General features: G+C 37.8%; 1 protein-coding gene and 1 long non-coding RNA gene across 4 annotated transcripts in view; one reads left to right on the plus strand and one right to left on the minus strand.

Moving 5' to 3' along the window:
• Positions 1 to 19,883, plus strand: part of Rpn13 (regulatory particle non-ATPase 13) — a 60,186-nt gene extending 40,303 nt beyond the window's left edge. For all 3 annotated transcript variants that reach the window (XM_081755790.1, XM_081755788.1, XM_081755789.1), the window contains exons 6-8: positions 5,066 to 5,158; positions 8,243 to 8,400; positions 19,473 to 19,883. In XM_081755790.1, coding sequence (XP_081611916.1) covers positions 5,066 to 5,158; positions 8,243 to 8,400; positions 19,473 to 19,697 — 476 coding nt within the window. In that variant the 3' untranslated portion in view covers positions 19,698 to 19,883. The remainder of the gene's footprint in view (positions 1 to 5,065; positions 5,159 to 8,242; positions 8,401 to 19,472) is intronic.
• LOC145684005 (uncharacterized) overlaps positions 1 to 26,637 on the minus strand; it is a 201,765-nt gene that overhangs the window by 66,689 nt on the left and 108,439 nt on the right. The window lies entirely within an intron of this gene.

Consider the following 26,637-nt stretch of genomic DNA (forward strand, 5'->3'; position numbering starts at 1 on the left):
AGTATATAACATATTCTCTTTAAGTTTTGATGTATTCATATCGATTCCGTAACTTCTTGTTAATTTCAAAAATGGTGCATATAAACATGGTAGGGGACTAAAGAATAGCTGTATATAAAGTAGCAGTGAAATTACTGACAAGTAAACGTTACGTTTGGGTGAATCGAGTTGCTACCCGAGACACATGTGAGAGAGTAGTACTAAGTGTGCTTAATATGTCAGAGAAGTTTTAAGTGCAAAGCTTAAAGGGTATAGGAGATACAGCCATTAGAAGGTGTGACGACATCAAATGTTTCTATTGGGACTCCATGTGGAAAAGCATTCCAACTGATAAGAAGGTCCTTCTATTACTTGATTCGTGGTCTGCAAACAAAGTCGACAAGTGTGTGTGTGCCAGAAGGCTTTGAATTGATCAAACAGCTGATACCTGGTGGATGTACTGGCATAATTCAGACTCTGGATGTTTACTTGTTCCATTCATACAAATCGTTTGTTCGTTTCATCACTGATACAACAATAACAGGAAGTGATGTGAATATTCGGCATCGTGACAGGTTCATACAACTTCAGTCGTTCACAATTCACCAATTCAGTGCTCCTCGTTTCGCAACATGATTCGATTCGTTTTTCATAAGGCTAGATACTTGAATGAGGACGATTATTGCTTTGACGAAATTGTGAACGACAAATGTTTCAAGTGCGACTCGATTGCGTTTGTCAGGTGTGCTCACTGTGAGCAGAGTATTTGTGCAAGGCATGCACTCGTTTCTGAACTGCATATTGATTTTAGTAATTGGTAACTTCTCTATGCAATAACAAAACCACTTCGGATTTGCAAAATAAACAACTTTCTCTTGTGTTTCATCACTTAACTATGCTGGAAATACGAACATGATCTAGTTTAGAGAAAATAATAGGTATAAGACATCTGTTATGTTTTGGACTATGTATTACGACGATAACATATACCTCCATGTGACTTTCTAGTGGCTGTATCTCTTAAACCCTTTGAGCTTTGCACCTAAAACTTTACTGACAATTGAGCACATTTAGTACTACTCTGCCACATGTGTCTTGGGCAGCAACTCGATTCACCCAAACGTAACGTTAACTTGTGAGTATTGTTTAACCTAAACTGGTTTAAAAAGGAAATAATAATAATAATAATAATAATAATAATAATAATAATAATAATAATAATAATAATAATAATAATAATAATAATAATAATAATAATAATAATAATAATTGCAGGCCATATAGGAGAATGTCGAAGTCAACATTAATAATAATAAAGTGAAGACGATACATTTGTAGCAGTCGATGGTTGCTAAATTTGTGTTCCGGGTACGTTAATCAGTAGGTCCACGTCTCATATAGCGTCACTGCTGAATGGGACGTTAAACTCAAAATCAATTCAATTCAGTTCAATTAAAAATTCATAACAATAGGAAAATAAAAATAATACCATCATGCTCGATTCAAATTGATGAACATATTAAATACGCTTATTTATTACGAAAGAAATTAATATATACAACTTATACTCTACAATATTAGTTGTCATGAAAATGTGATTTATTGCCTCTTGTTGTTTTAAGGCGTTTCGCACGATATTTTTGGCCTCAGAATTAGAGAATATTCATAGTGGAAAAAAATGCTATACTTGACAAGTAAATAGACACCCGTAAAAAAAAAAAAAGTCTTGTGGTCATTGCGGCGTACCAGTGTACAGGAGGAACCATTCCTGATGCAGGCGTTAGTAGCTAATGGAGTCTCCACCTGACAGAATGTAATGCTTCAGTTCTTCTTGGCATGGTATCCAGTCATAGGTCGATATCTATCACATCTATGACAGTCGATACTTATCGTCATAGAGTATCTCAAATAACTATTGTTTGAATATAGTTCTTATTATATTTTAATATTGATTCTTTATGAAGAGACGTTAACCAGTGGATGTAAAAATAATTCTGATTTTCGTGTATACAAATCCGTACGTTGGTGTTTTTCCGATTGGGTTGGCAGGTAAAATATTGAAAATGTTTCTACTTTCTTCCATTCTTGCTACATGTCCTGCCCACCTCGTAAACTTGATGGCACTGACAATGATGTTATATAAACCGTATTAAATATGCAGTTTTTTATGATGAACTTTCCACATTCCCATTTGCGAATATTCCTTTGATTTTTTTCCAAATATTTTCAGTTTGCGTTTTTCTATCAAAGTAAGCACCATGTTTCGCAACCGTACAGAACAACAGGTATAATTAATCATTTTATATATTTTAAGCTTCATATCCTTCGACAGGGTTTGCAGAGACAGATTTTGGACCAATTAATTACGAATTCTCTTTTCAGTCAACATTTAGTTTCTTCTTGGAAAATGGTTTTGGTCTGTTAATGGTCATCCTAGATATTTGAAGTATCCACTTTGAGAAAAGTGTTACTTGATATTTCAAAGTATCCTTAATTTGCAGCATTACAGTCACAACGAACTTTCGTGTTTTTAGTTTTCTCTGCATTTATTTCTAAACCCATGTTCCTGCAGGCGTTTAATAAGACTTTTGCAATCCTTTCTAATGCTCTCGTATCACCCCCTTTCAGATTTACATCGTTAACATAAGCCATAACTTGGTGAGTGCATTCAGCTCTAGGCCCTGCTTGCTATCTTTGATTTTCGTTATGGATATTCTAGAACAGTATTGATTAATAATAGTGATAACGAATGTTGTTGTTATCCATTCTCAACATGAAAGCTTTGGACAAATATTTTCCTACTCAAACTTTACCTTGGAATTCATTTAAACACCTAACTAGCTTTTGCGGTATTCGGAATTTGGTAAGAATATTGAGCAATGTGTCCCTCGTAATAGGGTCGTAGACCTTTTTGAAATCAATAAATAATTGATATACCTGAGTATTGTATTTCCATTTCTTTTCGAGTATGTGACGAGTGTTAAATATCTGGCCGATAGTTAATCGATTTCGTCTGAATCCGCACTGATAACCTCAAATAATTTTACCTGTGTATGCGATCAATCTTGCTAAGAGCATATTTGAGATGTTTTTATAGGAAGTTGATACAGTACATAATGTAAACTCATGAAACAATATATCACATTCATTTACAGCGTCATCTCAAAACTATCCCAAACATAACCATAAGTAAATATCAGTTTTCGTTTAACAACGTGTTGTGACCATCACATTATTTGTTAGTACTATCAATTTAGACCTTTCCTGCCAATAAATACAACCAAAATTTCATCTTCCAACAGGTCTGTGGGGTCGTTTGTACAAGTTACAGGAAATGTCAAACTTATTTCTCTTTTTTTTTTTTTTTTTTTTTTTTTTTTTTTTTTTTTTTTTTTTTTAATTTCTATAGGACTTAGGTCCGGTAGAATTTGAAACCCATTTTGGCTCTCCTCGGGTATAGTTGGTTTTGCTCTATGGCATGGTGTCTCGTCATACGTGAATTGTATAGCGTCTCGCGTCAATTCGTATCTTTCAAACAACGTTAGCACGTTAGCAGTCCATTTGCAGTACTTCCATGTATTTCGCATCATTGGTGTACCTACTTCTTAAAATGAGTTTATTATGACCAACTTTCTAAATTGAACCCACTACGATGTATTTCACTACAGGATGATTGAACTGTGGTATACTTACCACGTTCATATCGTCTCCAATCGTCTTCCTTTGTACTCAAGCAGAACATTTGTCTTTATCATACTCATAAATAACATTCCAAACAAGTCGTAAGCGACACAAGTGTAGTGTCGACGGGACTCGTTTTTGCAATCGCTAAACTTCATTATTAAAGAAACAAAAGAAATTGCTAATATGTATAACTAATAATAATAGAATCACTAACATAAAAGAAACAAAACAAAATAAATAAAGTAGTCGTTTTAAAGTAATCCAAAATGTTTAATATTTATTGCTTCACATTTAATAACATGTTGATTAAAATATTCCTCTCATGTAACAAAGAAACATGTTTGTTACTTCAGGGTGTTCGCTTCCTTTGAAGCCGTCTGAGGATGATTTGGCCGCGCCGACTTTAAATCGTGGTCTATCGACTGCTGGCCGAGAATTGGCAAAATTGACTTTCAATTGAGAATGTAACTTGTTTCCAAATGAAGTGTTGTGACTTATTACACATAGCAGTGGGTTAATTTTGTGTCCGTATTATTTGTGGTTTTGTAAGCATTCGCAAGGCTTGGTCCTTGTGTTCGTGACGTCCATATCTTCAAAGTGTGGCGTTCGTCTCTGTCGACCTGCTCTTGAATCATGTCTTTCATTCTCGTTTTAACTGTATTGTAGTTCTGTTAACAGTTGCTAACAATACACTTAACACAGCACTGATGGTGCCTAGATTTGTACTACACTCTCAGTTTCCACTTACGCTAACTTTAGTAAACTCCTTTAGGCTCTTACAACGCGCCATGATGCCACTTATTGTACTGTATGCTCACACTATCAACTATTCGTATTTACTGATCGGCCAGAGGATTTATTTGAGGTTTCCACGAAATCGTGTGACCATGCGGATGTTTACTTATGTCAGAGTAGTAGTGTACATTATACACAGAAAATAGAAAATTAAGAAAAAGGCTGAAAAGTTTATTTACAAACCACATAGGCTTTAGACTTTATGGAAGGTGAAAGTTGTACAGGTACTTTTGGAATGTCGTTAGTTTCATTTGTTAAAAACAAAATGAAGTAGATTTTTTTTGACAAATACTACTACAAAATAAAAAATGCGAGTCCTTCGTCGCTAAGCGGGTAGCATACGTGCCTTGGGTGTGGGAGACTCGGGTACGATTCCCGGAGGGAGCTCGCATGGTTGAATTACACGTTAAGCTGTAGGTCCACGTGTCGTATAGCCTCGCCACTGAAAGAAACACTAAACTCAAATCAAGTCAAACAGATCTAAGTGTATATTATTATTCGTAAAATTAACGATATATTTGTAGAGAAAGATAGGTAGATATTTAGGTTAGATTCTTTATTTGTGGCAAACCTGTTTTTATTTTTCTCCATATGAACTTTTATATAGCAACTCCTGCACCTGGAATTCAATTACGAGATCTGCAAACGCTGCTGTCAGGACTGAATGTGCCAAATTCAGAATCAAACCAACAAAGGCCTGGTAAGTGTTAAGTATATAGTAGCTAGTGTTCACTGTTCTGAAATTTTTGGTATGAAAATTGAATAAATGAGTACTACCATGTAAGAAACATTCAAAAAGATAACGTTCTCTGGAACATTTCCTTTCTAGTTTCTTTTTTCCACAAAATCTTTTCATTTGCCCCTCGATACTCTGTAATTTATGGGAACTTCTTCAAAAAGCAGAGGTGGTCAGTTTTCAATCGATACTCACTCGGGCTTCTGCAGAAGAGCCGCAGTGGGTCAGTGGTAGAGCGTTCACCTTTGGTGCATAGGGTCCTTGGTTCGATTTCAGCTCGCGCGATATGAATTTTGCGGTGGACAAACACTATGGGCGTGGGTTTTCTCGGGGTTCTTCCGTTTCTTCCCACTTTCTTCATTCCACCCTTCCATTCATTTCTTTTCATCATTATTTCCTTTGCTCTAGTCGACGTAACCGTGAGACGTAAAACTTAAAAATTTAATTTCGTTTCATTTCGGGCTTGTGCAGGCTCAAGCTCCCTATCCTCAATGGGTCTTCTGGTCACTAATCAGGACTAATTACGATAAGGGTCAAGTAACTTAGAATCACTTGTTAAGAGTTTGGGCTCCCTATCCTCAATGGTCTCTGCTCAGTAATGAGGACTAATCACAATAAGAGTCACGTAGCTAAGCAGTTAGCGTACGCGCCTTTGACGTGGGAGACCTCTGTTTGATTCCTATCTGGAGCTCATTTGTTCGGATCCGACGTTAAGCTGTAGGTCCACGATTCATATAGCCTCGCTGCTGAAAGGGATGCTAAAGACTTAAATCAATAACTCAGAATCACTCGTTAGAACTTGGGCTTATTATCCTCGTGCTCGCTAAGGGCTTGGATTCAGTATTCTCACTAGGTCGTGTACTTGAGCTCATCAACCTTACTGAGACTCGAATTCGCTGAAAGAACTCCCTCGTGGCTAAGCGGTTAGCGTACAGGCTTTTGGTGGAGACCCAAGTTCTGTTCCTGGCGTGAGCTCATGTGGTTCAGATCCCACATTAAGCTGTAGATCCACGTCTCATATAGCGTCCCTGTTGAAAGGGACACTAAACTGAAAATGAAATCGAATTCGCTGAGAACAGAGTTCTAGGCTCACGTCATGCAAGGTTACTCTAAATTATTGGCTTCTATAGCTGGGGTCACGAGTTTGAAATGTCATCTCTCGTTCGATTCTAGTTCACGAAACAATTGGGGGCTACTTGAATCAAGAGGAACGAATCCCATTCAAACACACCAGGAATAAAACAATAGAAACCAACGTATCAACGACATTTCACTAGCAGGTTGTCTGATTCGCGTAACCGTCAATAACTTCACTATAGATATGTACAGCTTGTTGCAAGAGAAAATTCAAGTTCGCTTCGAGGTTGCAGTCATCTCTCGTTGAAAAATATCATTTAAGCGTTATAGAGAAGAAAATGCCAGAACCGCAAACTAGTATTCGAGGGCCTTCGTATACAAAACAGTTTTCTTAACTCTTTCATTGACAGACATTAACCCTGTAACTGGTTATGACGTAGTACTACGTCATGGCATATGTGCAGTGGAAATGGCTACGACGTAGTATTACGTCTTGACTAAAAAGTTACTAATGTTCAGTGGCAAAGACGAAGGTCTCTCTTGAAAACTTTTCCTTTACATTTAAATCGAAAACAGATCAATAGATGGCTTTGAATGCCCATAATGTGCAAACGACATTGGCGTTTGAAATTGCTCGTAAAAACATCGTTGCTGCTGCTGTAATAAAAGAAACAGAAACTGCATTTCAAAACAGTAGCAAATGTCTTGAAGAGGCGGGGACGTCTTTGTAAATTTTTTTTATTATTATTGTTGTGTGCTATTGTTTGTGTGAAACGTACATCATTGTTCGTAATTCTACGATACTTGTAGCTACGACGTCTGCCATCTGATAGTACACATTTCCAGTAAACTGTGCCAGTTAAAGGGTTAAATCGCTGTCTGTTGTTTTTAGGGTGTCCTTTTGAACGAGGTGTTGTGTTGAATCTTCGTGCATAATGTGTGGCAGAAATTATCACGTGATGGTACCTCCGTCAATACTTTAGAATGGTTAATAAAAAATGCAATATTTCGGTGCGAAGCGATGTAATTGTCATGATAGTAGTAATATACTAAGGTAAACATAAAGAATGATGCATGGAAAATCAGTCTAATTGTAGCAGCTTACGGTAACATCTCCAGTGAAAAGTGTGTATTTACCTTATGAGAGCTCTTCTGTTAATAACAAAGGAAAGAATGGATTAGTTTTAATGTGATTTTTGGAAGCTTACAGAGAATAATGGTAAAGAACTAGTCTATTGGCTCCGATTCACAGATGTTGTGAAACATATTCAAAATCAGTTTGTTCATACGCATATTGCAGTTAATGCGACGGAGCGTTTTATGATAAAACTACGTACTTGCTTATATTTTGAAATCAAAATTACCTAAGCTGCAAGGAGTTTCTGTATAATAAAAGCTCTGTGAATATAAAGCGAAACTTTCAAAGGCGCTGGAGGGTGCACTTGTGATGCTTGCTAGCATGTAAAGACAATTGTATCTGTACAGCGATACCTTAAAATATGAACTTAATCTGTTCCAGCGTTTTCCTTACAAAGCAACGGAAGCTTGATTTATGCGTTCCTAGATCCCAGAAACTATTTTCAGAATGACTTTAACAGTAAATACACCGGATTCTAGGGTAAAACAGACACAAAAGCATAAAATTAGCAGCGGAAATCACAAGACATGCTTTTAGTGCAGCTTCCGGCCACGAAATGAGCGACAAAGCGTATGGATGGCCCAGGCACTGGGGAAACGTGTGCACAAACACACGAACAACGTGCTAAGCGTTGAGATTCCGGGGCAGAATTTATTCGAGCGTTCCGTTCGAATTGAAATGTGTTCGTGTTCTGATGCATATTGATTGCGGAAGCAATACTGTATATTACCGTATCTTTATACTGTAGCATTATTTACTGTATTAAGGACTCTAATGTGTTAATTTTTGTACTTAAAAAAAAAAAAAATCACCATATATGCTTCTGTTTGCAGTGGATTTGTCTGCAGCCTTAACATCCGAGAGTTTAGAGTCAGTTGTGGTGCAAAATCCAGCTCTCCTGCAAGCGTTGCAGCAACACCTTCCGTCAGTAGACGATCAATCAGCCACTGATCAGCTTCGATCCACTCTTCAGTCTCCGCAGTTTCAGCAGGTACGTTCGAGTTCTCAATACAAAAATAAGAAGCTGTCATACTAAAAACTAAGTTATGATGTCTGTATCTTTAATTTACTCATGAATAATATCAGGATATTTACAACATTTTTTTTTTCTACAGAGAGCACGTAAAGTATCCCAAGAAACTAAAACCTGGCAACTTAATTGTTTTGTTTTATGAATACAAAATTTTTGGGTTAGAAGGAGGGAACTTTAAAGCCCTATTCTGACCACAGTACTCAGTGACGCGTACAATATTGATCATGACTCAAAATGGTGTCTCCGTACAAAGAAAAATGAAAATCTGTTGTTTCCGTGTAATTCTAAACAACGTGATCGTATGAAAAGGTCAAGACTATGAGAAAGTGTTTGTTTAGGACACAATTAAAGGCCAGGAACTAGTAATGATGTGATTTCGATAGTGTAGGAGAACGTGGAACAAAGTACAATGAAATCGCTGTAGGCACTTTAAACAGAGTACCGAGGTCAACGTTCCTCCACCCAACATCCATATTCTCCCCCAATCAATCAATCAAGTCAACGATACATAAGAAAATGAAGGTTCGATTTATGAGGTGATGAACTGTCTGTAATTATGTTTTCAGATGAACCCACATTTTATATTTTGCGAAAAGTGAACAGACACTGCTGTCGAATTTAGTTTGTGTGTATATGCTGGGTTCAAAATCCACATGAGTTCGGTCCACATCAGTAAGGTCCAGTAGGTGCAACAGTATGTTTGCTCACGAGGTTCGGCAGTTTCTTAACAATCAATTTCGGTAAAGATGGATTGGCCGAAAAGGAACTACACCTTGGCCTGAAATTTCACCAGACTTGATACCTTTTGATTACTGGTTGTGGGGACATGTAAAAAACGATGTGTACGCAGAAATCCTGGACGACTTGAAGGATAAGGTAAATTATGTGAATCTGAATTCAATTTATGAGCACCATTACCACGTAATTTCCTGTTTCAGAAATTGGCTGCATCAGTGTTTGAATCTCAGTGATGCACAATTGGGGATTTAGTGATGAAACTCAACAACCAGGAAAGTACACTTTGAACCTTACTGTAAATACAAACAAACACAAAATTTTGTGGTAGTAAACTTAATAGTTTTCAACTTACAATTTTAGTTTCTTGGAGGACTTTATGGGCTCCTGGTATTGTAAATATAAAATACGTTTGTTTACCGTATTCTGCTTAAAATTAAAAACGTTTTATTTATCACTTTTACCATATTTGTCTTTTCGTAGACTAGGTCTTATTTTCTCGTATATACGTGGTATTTCAAAACAGCAACGTTTGAGGTGATTCGTGACATGAGATAGTAAAATAAAAAGTTAACATGGTGCTATAGGAGAAAGTGCTAGTTTCACAACTAGGGAAGTGTATATATATATATATTAGAAAAAGCTATGGGAGAAAAGTGTTTAGTTTCCCAACTAGGGAGGTAATATATTGTTCCACGGCATGTTTCATGCATTTACACGTGTAAGCTTGAAGCAATACACCGCACCACATATTATTCCGAACACAAGGAACCATGGAACTGCCGCTCCCTAACACTCCCAACTTCCCCACTTAACGCATTCTGTATTCACTGCTGTCAAGGCTTCCGTTTTGCCTACTTTCTACTCATAAGTCAGAGTAAACCAAAAAATTCGTAGACGAGCAACTCCCTATATACCCTATTGAAATTAGTTCTGTATCGTATGCACGGCGAAAGAGCCAATCAGCGTTTGGTGGGGAACGATGTTTCGTCGTAAGTGGGTTGGTGCTGGCATCGGTTTTCGAGCGTGACGTCATGAGTTGTCGACTAACACATCGACTGGTTAGTTCCGTCGTTGTATGTTAGAGGAGCTACGGTTCGCCTTGTTTCCAGGTTTTCGCAGAGTTTACGGTCTGTATTCTAGTCTATGGTTCTGGGTTTGTGATGGCGGGGCGGGAGGGAGACAGTGTTAGCAAGCTTGTAAATCCATGCAACTCATGTTCGTCGCATCGATGCACTGCTGCTGCCAGTTGAATCCAATGTTGCCAAATAGATAGGTTTCCCGCAGCAATGAATATATGGCCATTTTTAAGACTGGCGGGAATTTTAAATCAAACACTGAACATTTTTATATTGATTTTGAGCATAAGAGACACCTGAATTTTTGGAGGTAACTTTTCGAAGAAAAATGTGCGTCTTATAGTCCGTAAAATACGGTATGTGACTTCCTATATGCTGATATGGTTCACCATTCCACGATTTCTGATGTTCGAGATAACGCGTGTTGTAATGTAGCTTTTCTACGCTTTTCGCCTTCTTAATTGTGAAACTAAGCATTTTTCTCCATAGATCCATATGAACTTTTTATTATTATTATTATGTTGGTGTTAGGGATCACCTCTCCAACGTTGTCGATGTTGTTTTGAAACATCTTGGATATAAATGAATTATCAGAGAATATTGAAAATATGAGTACACATACATAATACACTATAAATACTTTTATAGAAATACTTCATCTACTATATGTGTGAAAATGAGTTGATGGATGTTCTAGCGTAACTCTGGAACACTTGGAGCAATTTCAATTAAACTTGGTATATACATGACTTATAATCTGGAAAAACTGCTGTAGTGGTGAAACTCTCTAGCACTCCTATTAGTGGGCAATCCAGTTTTCAGGGTCGCTGAGATGAATAGTGACACTTCAAATGCCCTTTAAGTCCAAGCTCAAACCCATCGACATCGCGGAGGGTGAGAATGCGTGAAAAGTAAAATTTCCCAAATGACCGAGATGAGGGTCGAATCCATAGTTTTCGGGGTCGCTAAGCTGATTAGTGACATCCCTCATGAGAATCACCAAACAATTACCTGTAAATAAAAATACTTTCTTGAGCTGGATTTTTAACATGTTAAATTGATTAAAGGGCATATCCTATGTGGATAGAGGGAGTATGCCCAAAATATAGTATCTGACGAACTCATTAAGCTAGGAAGATAGAACTCGTTTCGTACATTTTACATTAAAAAAATAAAGTGACACATGGCTCTACGTTTTTGAAAATGTCTATTGTTAGGAGGGAAATTAGGACGAAACTAGAACATTCGGACTAAGTGGAACAAACGCACGGCGCCAAATGCTTATCGACTTCTGCAGACAACACGATATGGTCGTGACGAATATGTGGTTTAGAAAAGAAAAATCAAGCTGCACACATGAAAAGGTCCAGGAGATTTAAAAAAAAAAATAAATAAATAAAATAAAATAAAATAAAAAAATCAGATCTATTATGTTCTTATCAAGCAACATTTCGGAAGTAGTATACGAGATGTGAAGACACTACCGGGAGCGAATATTGATTCAGATCACAATCCCTTAGTGGCGGAAGTGCAAACCTGGTTAAAGTAATGAAGAAAAATGGAACTTAGAGTGACTATAATGTCAAAGAAGAAATTGAAGAAAAATTCCGTGCAGTACGTGAGATGGTAGGCAATGCAGAAAATAGAAGCGGAAAAATTAAACAGATTGTGCTAGACACACTCCACAATAACATCGGCAAGGTGGAAACTATGGATAACTGAAGCGATGCTTAAGAAGATGGAGAAATGCAGAAAGGCGAAAACCACGGACATCAAACAACACGGAAGGCTGAATAATGAATTATTGAGAAGAGAGGCGGAGAAAGCCAAAGATAAGTGCATGGAACAGATATGTGAAAAAATAATGGAACTTCAGCGGCGCGTTAGATATGATCTGGTGTATCAGAAATCACAAGAATTAGGAGGGAAAGCTAACAAAAGTATACGCACGTTTGGAATCGAAGATCAACAAGGTCATGTAATCACTGACCATCAATGAATCTTTAGAATCTGGGAGGAATACATAAAGGATTTGTATGATCAGAAGGAACTGCTCCGAAGATATTGTGATTGAAGCAAAGGAAGAGGTAGATGAAGAAAAAGAACCCAGTGTATTGGAAAGTGAAGTAGTACAAGCTATCAGACATGCGAAGGAAGAAGGTTCTGGATACGACGACATATCAACAGATTTGCTTAAAACATTAGGATATAATGGAACAAAACTACTCACTTCAATTATTAAGTGAAGAATAGCCAAAGGATCTTTTCGATGTTACAATGATTGCATTACCCAAGAAAAACCAAGCCAAGAATTGCAGCGATTACAGAACATTTATCTTCTTTCCGACACTGGAAAGATTATTGCGCGTATACTGAACAGGCGGCTGGAGAGTGGGATAGAAGAAATGTTGGAGGAAGATCAGTTTGGGTTCCGGAAATGAAAAAGCACTAGAGATGGTGTTGAGTTGATGAGAATTATATCAGAACGAGTTCTTAACGTAAAGGAAAAATTATGTTTGTGGTTCATCGACTGGGTCAATTGGACGAAACTTCTGAGAATACTTAAAGAAATTGGGGTCAACTGGAGAGACCAACGATACATTTGTAACCTATACATAGAACAACAAGTGAAGCTCAGCTTAATGAAGGAGAAACCAATAGTGTGGAAATTGGAAAAGGAGTCAGGCGAGGATGTAGTATGTCGTCCAAATTATTCATTTACAGGGGATGTTTAATGAAGGAAACATCAATGGGAGTTGGAGATTCAAGATTGGAAGGCAGATCATTAACAAGATCAGGTATGCAGATGATACGGTTATTATAGCTAGAATCCAAAAGGACTACAGGAGATGGACAAAGTAGTTGACACTGGGAAGATACATGGAATGGAAATCAACATCGAAAAATCGAAAGTTGGGAGAATATCCCGTAGAAACGCACCCTCACGGATAACAAAGAGAACGAGGTCGATAATTTCAAGTATCTCTGAAGTATTTTGAGAGAGACGCTTACTCCGCCAAAGAATTGCCATAACCAAAGAGGAATTTAGCAAGAAAAGATCACTCTTAACTAGCAAGCTTAATATTGGACTAAGAAAGAAGTTAGTCGAGTGCTATATATGAAGTATTGGACTGCATAGTTCAGAAACGTGGACATTACGGAAGTTGGAGAAGAAATATTTAGAGCGCTTTGAAATGTGGTGTTAGTGGAAGACAGAGAGAGTAACCAACGATGATGTTTTAAAACGGATAGGAAAGAAGAGAACGCTTTCAGCCAGGAACCTACGTAGGAAGGCCAATTGGATTGGGCACATCTTGCAAAGAAATTGTGTTCTTCATACCACCATAGAGGGAAAGATGGAAGGCAAGCGAGGGGTAGGGAGAAGAACACAATTGGTCGATGATTTGAAAAATAGACAAAAATATTAGGAGTTAAAACAGGAAGTTGAAGATCCGGAAAAGTGGAAGAATCATTTCCAGGCCCAAATCTAAAATAAAAATTAAATAAGTAAATAAACTTCATTAGTCCTAGGACTTGCCAACAAGCAGAATGCATAATAATAATAATAATAATAATAATAATAATAATAATAATAATAATAATAAACAAGAACCTCAAAAGAGCATCTAAGTAGGGGGGTGCCATGTTAGAATAATGAACTTTTCAGTTGAGTGATTATGTATTTACTTTTTTCTGGTAAGTAATTTATTTTTTCCAACAAATAATTTATATTTGATTATTTTGAATGCATTTGCCTAATAGTCATGTCTGGCATACTCTGGTAATTTTCACTTAAACCTATTAACTGAGTAACGTTCCTGAAATTCCAAGGAACATATAATGTAACTTTCTAAAAGTGCTCTCGAAACTAACAAAATTGAAACAATACGAACTGTCATTATTCTTTAATGTATATTGTAGCCAAATAGTTAAATAGAAAAGAAGCTTTGAAACTGAGAATTGAATAACTCAATAATTTATAAATTTTTATGTGCATTTTTTTTCGTCAAAAATGATATATATTTAAGTTTTAAGTTCAAATGATTGTTAAATAAATGTTTTATATTTAAGTTCAAATGATTGTTAAAATAAAAAAGTTACCACAGTTAACACGCTAATCAGATTTCTGGTTGTGATACCTCTAATATGCTATACAAAGTAGATTCTGGTCAGACAAGAAATACCCTAAAATATTTGCTAAGCTAGCTTCTTAATAATAATAATAATAATAATAATAATAATAAAAAAAAAAAAAAAAGAGCCGGGAATCATACCTCAACGTTAATTAACAGTTCGATAAGTCGAAGAAATGACCGATTTTGTATCACACAAATTCCTCTAAAGGTGGGAATTCAATTACGTACAAAGTGAAAATTTCCATCTCGTAAGGAATGAGGCTCCTGAATTGCAACGCAAAATTTTCGTTAGCAGCACTCTTCTTGGTAGCACAACAGCACTCTTTTTCGTAGCACCCAGCAGAGAGAATTAGGTAGGCGTTGTTGTGTCACACCCGAAAACAAAGACAGTGTGGTGACGTGAGTAATAATAATAATAAAATAGTTCCTAAGAAGCAATTATCGTCTGAAGTGAATTAAAGGTTTTATATGGTGAAAATTTCTTAATTAAACGGAAAATTGTAAATAAACCGGATTATGCCTGTATAATGGGACATTGATAATTTTCATTTATAATTTAATGTGAATCAGCATTTGCATTGGCGTAGGAATACTAAAAGTGACAATAGTTGGCCCGCGAGAGGAAGTAGTGTGCGCTAGCCAAAGTATGGCGTGAAAGGACGCTTTTGAATAAACTCGCAGTCATCAATCGAAAGAATGAATAAATAGCGAGAATCTGCAGTTTTCTTTAATAAGATATTGCGTAAAAACATTACAAGACTAAGTTGCAACCATGTCAATGCAGGAAATTGTGTAAGCATAGTTAAAAAAGGAGTTAACATCGGTAATCAGCTTACTGACATTGAACCACGCCGCATTATGGAAGTTTCAAGAAGGGTAAGGATGAAACTTTAATGAAATCGTCTTGCATTTAGAATCCTCCTATCAGGAAAAGATTTTCTTCAAAATCCCCCCATTTTCCCAATAGCTTATTTGCGTGTGTGAAGCAGTGAAGTAATGAGTGAAAATAAGATAAAATTATATGGGTATTTGTGCTATTCGTGTCAGTGAAAGCATAAGCCGGCACTTCGACAAAATATTATCATTTTGCTATTAATATATATATATATATATATATATATATATATATATATATATATCGTAATCATTCAGAAATATGGGCTATTAAAGGTACAACAATTCTAATATTCGCAAACGTTATTTTGTATTGAAATATGGATACGTAAGTATTTTATTGTGTAGTATTAAGTATGTGAATTGAAGCTTGCGAAAAATAAATACATTTCAATTCTTTGTACGTTTAGATATTTGATTGAATTAAAACGAAATATCATTTGAATGAACTTTCTTTGAGCGATATCATTACATATGTGTGCTGAATTAATAATTAAGTAAATATTACTTTTCTTTTATGCTGGTGCTCTTTGTAAATTGTTTCTTTCGAAATCGCGTAACCGAAAACATTAATCATGCAATAGCTCAGGGGTTCGAATCCTGAATTCTACATGTAGCATGCATAAATTTACTTTGAACGGACCATCAGTGGTAAGTAATTGTAGTACAAGGTATAACGTTTGTTTAATCTGGCTGATACTTTATGCTAACTACATCTACCCAGAGTATTACCGTCCGAACAACAAGTTATAACTACTAAGCACTTCATAAAACGAGCGCCCCGAACAGGAACCGAACCTACTCTGGTTAAAAATCTCCATATCGATAAATACAAATTGTCACATCAAAAAAAGAAGAAAAATGTGTCAAATTTTAACAGTTTCTCGCAAATTGATTCACGTAAACAATAACTTCGTGACCACGATGAAAAAAGAAGAATCCATCTTGCATCATCGAGCATGTGATCTGCATTCCAGTTACTGGCTACACAATACTTTATCACTATTTTGACAATACGCACAATTGAACAGAGAGTTATCCAGAGTTAATCTAGTAGTAAAGACGTATTATGTTCAGCATGTTGAGGCGTAACTTAATAGAAGCCCATGAAATCTTTCGAGAGTGTAATTTGGTTTATGATGTTGAAGTTGGACGTCCCTTTGCACCAACGAGGCTAATTGAGGGTGCACTGTTTGAGACGTATGATTTGCAGACAATACAATCGTAACAAAGAAAATTATTCAGGAAGTAATTAACTATTAGGTATGATTAATTGATGAATCTCTATTTATTTACTTCAAGGTGCATTGATTTCACGCCAACAACATTCTTTTGTGTTTACCTTTAACAAATAATTTTTTAAATTATGATACCGCTACTGTTCTTGGCACACATAAATTTCTAATGTCATCAAATTTCTAATTCAAGTAACTTCCATTCACCACGGAACCAATACTACGGAACTGTTCATTACACAGCCTCTATTGTATAGCTTCATTGTGTATTTAAGTTAACACTGTGCGAAATATGGAATCACTAACTATATATCTTTCCATCGTTCTGGCCAATATCCAGCGAGTGTGTACGAATAACATAGCATTGCTGTGAAACTGAAGTGGTAGAAGCGTTTATTGGGCTTCCAAGGGCCTTAAGATTGGCGGAGAGAGAAATTACGCAGCGTCGTTTGGACATGATTTTCGAAGTTCCAAAAATATTTTTGAAATAGTTATTTTCGGAAACTCTCACTCGTGTCTTTTCAACTGAAGCATTGAGGATACATTTGCCATATCCGGTGCAGAATGCGTGAAATTTTATTCCACAGAATATGTTTCAGGATAATGCGTACGAAATATGTCATTATTAAGTTTAGGGAAGGCAACATTTGAAAGGGATTTATATATATATATATATATATATATATATATATATATATATATATATATATATATATATATATATATATATACAGTGGCGTATTTAGGGGTGGCTTCCGGGCTTAAGCCCCCCCCGAAATCTTACTTAGTATAGTAAAGTAAATGAAATATCTTGAAGAATTTTCACATTTCCAGGCAAAGCCCCTCCCGAAACAAAATCGTAAATACGCCACTGTATATATACGTACGTGTTTCAGCTGTATTGGGTTGTATTTCAGAACAGGATTTGTTTTGCGTTATATCCCACGATGCGGAGAAACCATATTTAACGGTATTGTCTCTGATTCGATTTCTCGAAAGTCCAGATGAATCAACACAACAGAGGGATTTTACCAAAGCAAAAATCAGTGACGTTAGACGACTGTGCACTGCCCTGCACCATATATATATATATATATATATATATATATATATATATATATATATATATATATATATATATATACGCACTTATGTGCAAAACTTAAGAATAATGCTATTTGCATGATTTATTGCACTCAGAGAATGCTGAATCAGCCATATATTATTGGAATGTGGCATTGCAAATGGATACAGTCCGAATGCACAGGATGGGCAACAGAGACGAAAATGCATGGGCATGGGAAAATTCGGTAATAGACCAATGTGGTTTTCGAGGGTTAAGCGTAAGATACAGGACATCAATAGTGTGCGTGATCGCCCCGCATCGCAACGTGATTGCATGCTGAGAATGAGATTATCAAGAAGTGGCTGGGGTATGTTTTGCCATTCCTGTACAAGTGCCTCCCAAAGCTCAAGAATGTATCGTGGAGCCAGTTGACAACATGCAATTCGGCTGCCAAGCGTGTTCCACGCATGCTCGATGGATTCAAGTCCGGTGAGCAACTGGGCCAATCGAATCGCCTGATATTCTGGTGCTCAAGGTACTCATCCACAATTGCAACGCGATGGGAACGTGCGTTATCATCTATTAGAATGAAATCGGGACCCACCGCGCCCCGAAACAGACGAACGTATTGGTCCAAGATGTCATCCCGATACATTGCACTAGTGACGGTACCCCGTGGGAAGACATGCAGAGTTGTACGGGACCCCAGGATGATCCCACCCCATACCATAATTCCGCCGCCCCTGTACTGGTCTACAGCAGTCAGTTTAGCTGGAAGGAACCGTCCAGATGAACACACGTCGAGAATCACTGGTGAGACTGAACATGGATTCATCTGTGAACAGGACATAACGCCATTGTTCCCGGATCCATGCGTGATGTTCTCTGGACCAAATCAACCGAGCTATTCTTTGCTGTGGGGTCAATGGAACACACCTTGCTGGTCTTCTTTCATACAAGTGTCTCTCAGCTAACCGTCTGTACACTGTAAATCTTGACACTGACGTTCCGGTAGCAGTTGCAAGGTCCCTAGAGAGACCTGAGGCGGTGCTGTGTCTGTTGCGCCTGGGTGTTAGACGTAAGTAACGGTTTTTCTGGTTACTGGTGCTCCTTGGACGACCTCCGCCAAACCTCCGAGAGACGTTTTCACAACTTTGAAATCGTCGCCAGTTCCTCGAGATGACACTTTATGGGACACCAAATTCACGAGACGCGTCCATCTGGTTCTGACCCCTCTCGAGTCGCCCGATGATATAGTCTCTTTGCGCCATTCTCCTACACGTACACTGGCACTATGTCAAGTAATGCAGCTTTGACTCACAAGTCTCTAACGTCTCGAACACAAGTGCTTACGTGTTGAAATAGCGCTCATCACCAACCATCGTTCCATTGTTCAATGGGTGTATACAGCATCTCCAAGCGGCAATATCGGGAGTTATGCGTGCCAAGCAGTCAGGTATGTGTAATAGGATAAATTATATGCATTTACGATACTCCCCAAAACTGTTGTCTATGTATTTTCACATTATTCTTAAGTTTTGCACACAAACACACACACACACACACACACACACACACACACATATATATATATATATATATATATATATATATATATATATATATATATATATATATGGGACATATTCAACTGTTTATAGAAAGAATTTTACATTTGATGATACCAAAGTGCTCTTTAGTGTTTACTAGATTTGATTTTGCTTCTATGAATTTGTATTAGCAGCAACTACTTACAGCATTATTTCCCAAACTAATACGATAAGTATAAAAGGGCCAGCAGAACTTATCCTAAAGAAGTTACAAACGACATAAAGTGTAAGATTCGATTGTAATCTTGTTTTGTTTCTTTCATGCTTTTTTGTAGGCTGTTAGTATGTTTAGTGCTGCGTTGCAGTCTGGGCAGTTGGGTCCTGTCGTCCAGCAGTTTGAAGTTGGGGATGAAGCAGTGAACGCTGCTAATCAGGGTAACATGGAGGAGTTCGTGAAGGCACTTCAGAAGGCAGAAAATAAAGACAATAAAGAAAACAAAGAAGAGAAAAAAGATGATAAAAAAGATAAAGATGATGATGAAGGAATGGCATTAGATTAGCAAAGCAATTTTTGTGTTGTAATTACATCTACGAACTTCTATATTTCTTTTGAATATAAGTGTTTTGTTGTGTGGCAGTTTTTAACACAATCGCGGTTTTAAAGGAAAATAATGAGAAAATGTTTTTGCAGAAAAATATGTATCATCTGCTTAGCTCAATTTCTGTTCATTAAAATTTTGTCTTTATGCCTTGTTCTTTTTATTTATTTATTTAAATATTTTGAAATATCATAATCAATGATTACATAGTATTCTCGCCAATATTTAGATGCAGAAACTGTATATAGATTTCGAATTCACTGGAAAGCGCCCAGTATTGACAAGGACAAAAGGTGAAAATTAAATTAAATAGAATTGAGTACAGGTAGGCGTTGATTACAGATTTATCTTCCTGTGTGCAGTTTGCTAATAATAAGCTCAGACGGCAAGTACAATAGTTTATTCTTCTATGTTACTTCAATATATGTTTGCCAATAATTGATGAATAATACAAGTATTAAAGCAAGATAGGGTTAGGTTATATATAAAGTGTCCCATATAGGTTGTAGGTAGAGCAAGGTAAATAAAATGAGTGTTCGAAATCGAATCCCACTACCGGCTTTTATTATAGAAGTGACTATGTAACAGTATTTACACAAATACTACAGAGTTATTCTCCTCTAATTTATTGGGTTAGAAATTAGGTAGTCCTTGACCGTGAGGCCGTGGACAAGGATCTCTGCAGAGCCCCGTGGCAGGCGAAGCAAAATGGCGAAGGAATCTCCTATGCTTCGTGCCAAGCAGTGAGGAGGTTAGTAGCCATAAAGCCGGGCTAAGCAGCTGAGATAGGATTCCCAACAGAGTCCCTTAGCAGGCTGAGCCAGGAGGAAAAAAAAAGTCAGGAGTCCCGTGGCAGACTAGAGACTTGGAGTTAGGTTATTCCTAATGTTCCGGGGCATACAGTAGGAGGGACTCCAGAAAATTGGTAAAGAACTTCCGGTTGCGTCCCATTATGTAGGCGTCCTGGCGGCGGTGGCGCTGCTACTCCGATGTCATCGTGTGCTTCGTAGGAGCCAGAGATTCGTCGTCTGCTTGTTGTAGTAAATCCACGTGGTGCGTAGTATCCTGGCGTAAAACCATGAGGTAGTGTTTGTAAACACAAGCTAAAGTATTGTTTGTATACAATACCACGTGAGATATTACACCCCCTGGCTTGTTTAAAAAATAGCTGAAGGATTGTTTTATCGTCTGGTGGGGGAGCAACACTAAGGGACCACACACAAAAATCAGTAGAAGCACTATACACACTTAAAAGAATTTCACTTTCGGAGCACTGATAAGGCAGTGGAAGAAAGCAATAAACAATTGTTCCCTTAACACAGTCAGGATCGGTGCACGTTAAATTAAAGAGTGTCACTGCATTTCCCTCGAGGAAGGGCTGTTTTAAGTTTTGGCGTTCGTTTGCTAATTTATGAATATTAGCTTACTAATGCTGAGGGTGTTTTAGTCTGTAGCAGATAGTCCATTAAAAGTAAGATTGTTACTGAATGTGTACATTGGAATTGGCGGAGAATCTAGGCAGGGTCGTTTCTACGTTTTTGGTGTCGAGCGAAACGGCGATATAATATATATATATATAAGATAAAGAGAATTTCGAATACTAAAAAAGGTGCGATTATCACTACAATACAAAGATGCTCCATACTGGAAGAAAACGTTCATATCATGGTCGGCGTGATTCATCGGAGTTCCTGTATAAAGTTTAATATTTATAGGCCATTGCTACGAACGAGGCGCTTATAGATAAAACATAAAAATATTCCAAGGTCGTTTAATAATATTATGTTTTATATGTACCGTGTTATGCAAAAGTGAACTAAGCGCCAAACTTTGAAAATCCACGTAAATGCGACGATTGGTTCCTGATAAGCATTAGAACGTTTTGCACAATCGAAAAGAGAGGAAAACCAACAAATTTCCAAAAAAAGAAACATAATTTCACTTTTGATTACGGCTACATTAATGCTGGACATCAACCTTTATACGTAATTTTCTTAAAAGTATGAAAGTGGCGCTTAGTTCGTTTTCGCAGGACACGGTACATATATTATTATAGCAATAGCAGTTATAGTCCATGGGAACGTACTGCAGAGGTGAAATTCAGGCATTTTATCCAGTAAAGAACTTTCCTCATGTTAAAGTAAAGAATGCATACGAATGCATACAACGTAATGGTACGTTGCAGATTCCGGAAGTTATAAGTAAAATTCAAATTCGGATTTTTTGGTAGGTGTCGATATACTAATGTGAAGTTCGCTGAAACCCTAGGAGGAAGATTTAAAGTATATGTAATAATGCGCGATACCCTGTTCTATAGATGTTCCATCATTTTGGTCGCCTAATTGTTGATCACCTGTATATTTACCTCTTGTAGGCCCTCCTCTACGTAAGCAATTGGTGTATTCTTTGCTAATGTTACTGACTTATTAGATGGATTAGATATTAGTAAGTGAAATTGTTTTTTTGGTAATGTGGTTGGTAAAGCCTGCAGTCCGTACTTATCCAGTAAATTCTCAAGAGGAGTGTAATCGCCCAAAGTGTCGGGTCACTGTTCGGGTACCATTTATTTGTAATTGATTCTTGGATCTCAGTTCGGGCTGCCATTTATTTGTAATCGCCTGGTCGTAGTCTATCCTCCGTTGCCCTTCGAGGCCCTGCTAATGAGTATTCTCCTGAGACCTGGACTTACCTGGGTAGGACGTTGAAGGACCTCTCCAAGAAGGGATTACAAAATTGTCCCCAAATTGCTCGTCGGTCTCGATGATGAGATGAGCATTAGGCGTCGAGAGGTTCGGATGCCTCGTCTCAAAAACCTCACGGACGATCAGACGGTCATCCAGACCATAACGCACACAAACATCACTCACACACACAACGAAAACACACTGGGTTAAATGACACTATACTTATTTATTAGAATACTATTAAAAGGAAAACGAAGAGAAACGATCACATCACAACACAACACTGAATACGTATAATTATTTCCATTATTAAAACCACACTTTACTTTTATACTATGCTGTAGCCCTTTATCGCTTTGATACATATACAGAAGATTATAATTGAGATTTCACTACAAATGCTTTTCTCATACCATTGATGCACTTGGGAGATTAGCACTGGGGGAAGTGTCGCCGGGATAATCCCACGTAGTAATCTAATTGCAGCTCCAAACAGTCGTGAAGAGTCGACATGAGTCTTCATCAAAATTACACGGTCTCCAAAGTGGAATGCTAATGTTGGAGGGCGCGTTTATAACTTTACGCACTAGATCTATGAACCTGGGACTTATTTATTTGTGCTAGCCGTAAGAAAACGACCTTCACCGGCTAATAGCTTATGCTCCTTAGCACAATATTATACTTAATGCTCGACGTGACGTGCGTGGTTGCTTCCTCGTAACATGGAGTAACACTTCCCGAACCAAGAGGTTCGAGGTACGAACTGCGTTGGGGCATTCGTCAATGTTGGCAGTTTATTCTTAAAAGCACTCAGGTTAAATCACCTGTATGTACATGCAAATAGAACGTAAGAGAGAGTTGACGTTAATATTAATCCACTGGCCACGACGCACAAGACATTGCGATAACTCGGGCGTGTGTAAGTATAGATAACGAACTGCTAAAGCAATGTGGCTGATGCCATTCAGTCGCTTCTGCACCTGATGTGCTGCAAATCGCAGTATTTCCATAAACGATTAAAGAAAGCACTAAATTCAGTTCCAAATAACTGTAGAATATATACTGTGCATATTAATAAGTCAGGGAGAAACACTGAGAATCTTCGTCGCTTACTGAACTGTTCTCACCACAAAGCAATGTTTTAAATATGCTTGCCAAATATGCCACAAACAATGAAAAGCTTCTTTGTTCAGTTGCGTGGGAAGAAGCAAATTCCTACCGAAGAAAGAACTTATTTGCGTCGCAGAATAAAGTATAAATCAAAAAAATAATTACTGTCTTTACGAAATATACAGAGCGTCCACAAAAAATACTTCTATAACCTGGTGTCGGTTATAGGAGAAACAATAAAATACTCTGTTCTGACTCAATGTTAACAGGAAGAAAGAAATGTGTCCTAGCTGGGATGGTAATTTTACGAGTGCTGTTTATAGAATTAATTTCATTTGCCGATAGTTCCTCCTGTGCATCCACTTCTGTTTGAAATGTCGGGGGCCGTGGATTCCTATATACGGACAGTGTGTTGCATTGTAAATCAATTTTAGGTTTTAGATTAAAATATCTTCACTGAATAGAGGTAAGAATTCTCCATGCTCGAGAATCCAAAAGGAACCTGAAAAAGTTGCTGAACCGATCTTGAATTTAATTAAAGCAATGTACTCAGGGATGTAGTCATGGGGGAGGAAAAGGAGCCAGCCCCCCCCCCCAAATGATCAGCTTTTAAAACATCATCGTAAGATTACCTCGCTTCGGTCATTTAAAAATAAAGTTTACATATAATTAATAATTTACTGTAAAATAGTATCGAAAAATAACATGGTGCCTCTTTCTTATACCGATCGAAAACTAGTATAGTACACTTTTTGTGACAGCAGATTGCATTATTTACTGCAATTTGTATTTGACAGTTCGAAGATAAAAGTTTTAACAATGTACTATAAATATAAAGGTAACCAAGAAAGTTTTGTCGCTTTTTCACCCACCACCTACGAACATCGATAGGTCACTTAAGATGCACCTGGAAGATAAAAAAATAGTCCCCATCAGCACGGACTACCTTCTGCCAACGTTCTGGAAGGCCATGGATTCCATCGCCGTAGAACTTGGTGGGCCGTGAACGAAGGAGATACCAAGTGCATTTTGCACCTCTACCAGTGATTTGAACTGGCGTCTTCTAAGTTCATTGCCCAAGGAATGGAACAGGCGATAATCGGACGGTGCAATGTCGTTTCTCATCCAAGGCGTAGAATGGTGTCCCGGATCATCCTAGCCACGTGAGTCTTAGCGTTGTCCTATAACAGGAGCACCCCTTTGCGATCAGAAATGGCTCCAGAGTTTTGAGTTTTTCGTTAACACGGCTTAACTGCTGACAGTACACAGTTGCATTGATCCTCTGACCAGCTGGTAGCAGCTCCCGATGCACGATGCTGCGAGCAGTCCACCAAACACTCAGGAGGACCTTCTGGTTCAGTGCTGGTTCCGGCTGCTTTGGAAACTGTTCATGCGATGCAAATCAATGATGGCGCCGTGGAGCTTCGTACAGAACTCACTTCCCATCACATTCAACACCCTGTCCAGAAATGGCTCCTTACTCAGACGGGACAGCAAAGAAAAACGTGTCTGCTCGCGTTGCCTTCTGGCCCGGAGTCAAATCATGTGGGACCCATCGACTCAACTTGTAGTGCTTCCCAAGTTGATGGAGGTGCTGCCGAATGGTTTTTCCACTCATACTGAATTGTAGTCTCAGTAGGGATGATTCCATTCCGGGACGAAGTACCTGGGGAAAACCTATATACCATCTGAAAGCTCTTGCCAACAGAAGTACGATACCGTTCTCAAATCACGGACAAACCCGCAACCTGATCCTATAAGGGCCAGTTTGTTGGTGTTTGTGACCCTATGTATTGCATATTCGACAGAAGTAAAAATGAATGTTACAATGCATCACGCGTAAGCGCCTCAGCCCATCATGTTTCATTTTAGCTTATTGTTAGAACGTAACTCGGGCAAGGGTTTGATAATATCACTTTGCACCCAAACATACCATTTGGTCAGTGTTGCCAACCAATTGTAAATACAATGTGGCAGATGGTTTCTGTACCATTGGATGTATATCCATGAAACGTGGCATATACATCATTCATCACTAGCAAAAATATACTGTGGACGTATTCCTCTTCCAAGGAACCCAGTTTGTCAGTGTAGTAACCAAGTGTAAAAATGAGATGTAAAGGAGGTTTCGTACGATGAGACGTTTATGCACAAAGACTGGCAGAAACGTCACATGAAATACCATTCATACTATTAAACAATATAAAAGTACCACGAAGCTAGTATACTACTATTTGATGAACTTCCATTTTGAAAACGTTAGCAATACCGACAGACTGGAGTGCTTGCGGAATGGCAACAACCACAGAATGTTTGCTGTTGTGTCGAATGATGTTTATGCCAAGTTTTGTCTTTATGCGTGCAATGATCAGGAAACGTTTCGAGAAAATATACTTTAGAATAATTGGCAACACTGCCAAATTGGAGTGTTTGGGCACACTCACACTATGTTTCCCATTGTCCAATGCTGCTTCTGTCACTTTTGTTCTATGTTCGTTTAATGGTACGCACCCAATTTGCAACATTATGATGTTTACATTTGGTTGGCAACACTGACAACCTGGAATGGTTGAAATACGGTCACACTCAACGTATTTTTGCTATAATGTCGTGTGATGTTTCTCCCAATCTTGGAGCATGAACGTCTCATCGTACGAAACCTGCTTTACACCTCATTTTTACAGTTGGTTGGTAACACTGTCAAACTGGACTCCTTGGAGGAGGAATACGTTCACAGTATATTTTTCTAGATGTTTATGCCATGTTTCATGGATATACATCCAGTGGTACAGAAACCACTTGCCATATTGTGTTTAAAATTGGTTGGCAACACTGACAAAATGGGTATGTCTGGGTGCAAAGCGATATTATCAAACCCTTGCCCGAGTTACGTTCTAGCAATGAACCAAAACGGGACATGATGGGCTCAGGCCCTTATGCGTGATGCATCTTAACATTCATTACTTCTGTCGTATATGCAATACATAGGGTCACAAACACCAACAAACTGGCCACAAACCGACAAAAAAAAATGTGTAGAATTCCCAAAAGCTCATGTGGACAAGACAGTTAGCTTTTGGAACTTTGTTTTATTTAGTGATGAGAGC

This window comes from Thermobia domestica, chromosome 4, assembly GCF_964235325.1.
Source record: "Thermobia domestica chromosome 4, izTheDome1.hap1.1, whole genome shotgun sequence".
Taxonomy (NCBI): Eukaryota; Metazoa; Arthropoda; class Insecta; order Zygentoma; family Lepismatidae; genus Thermobia; species Thermobia domestica.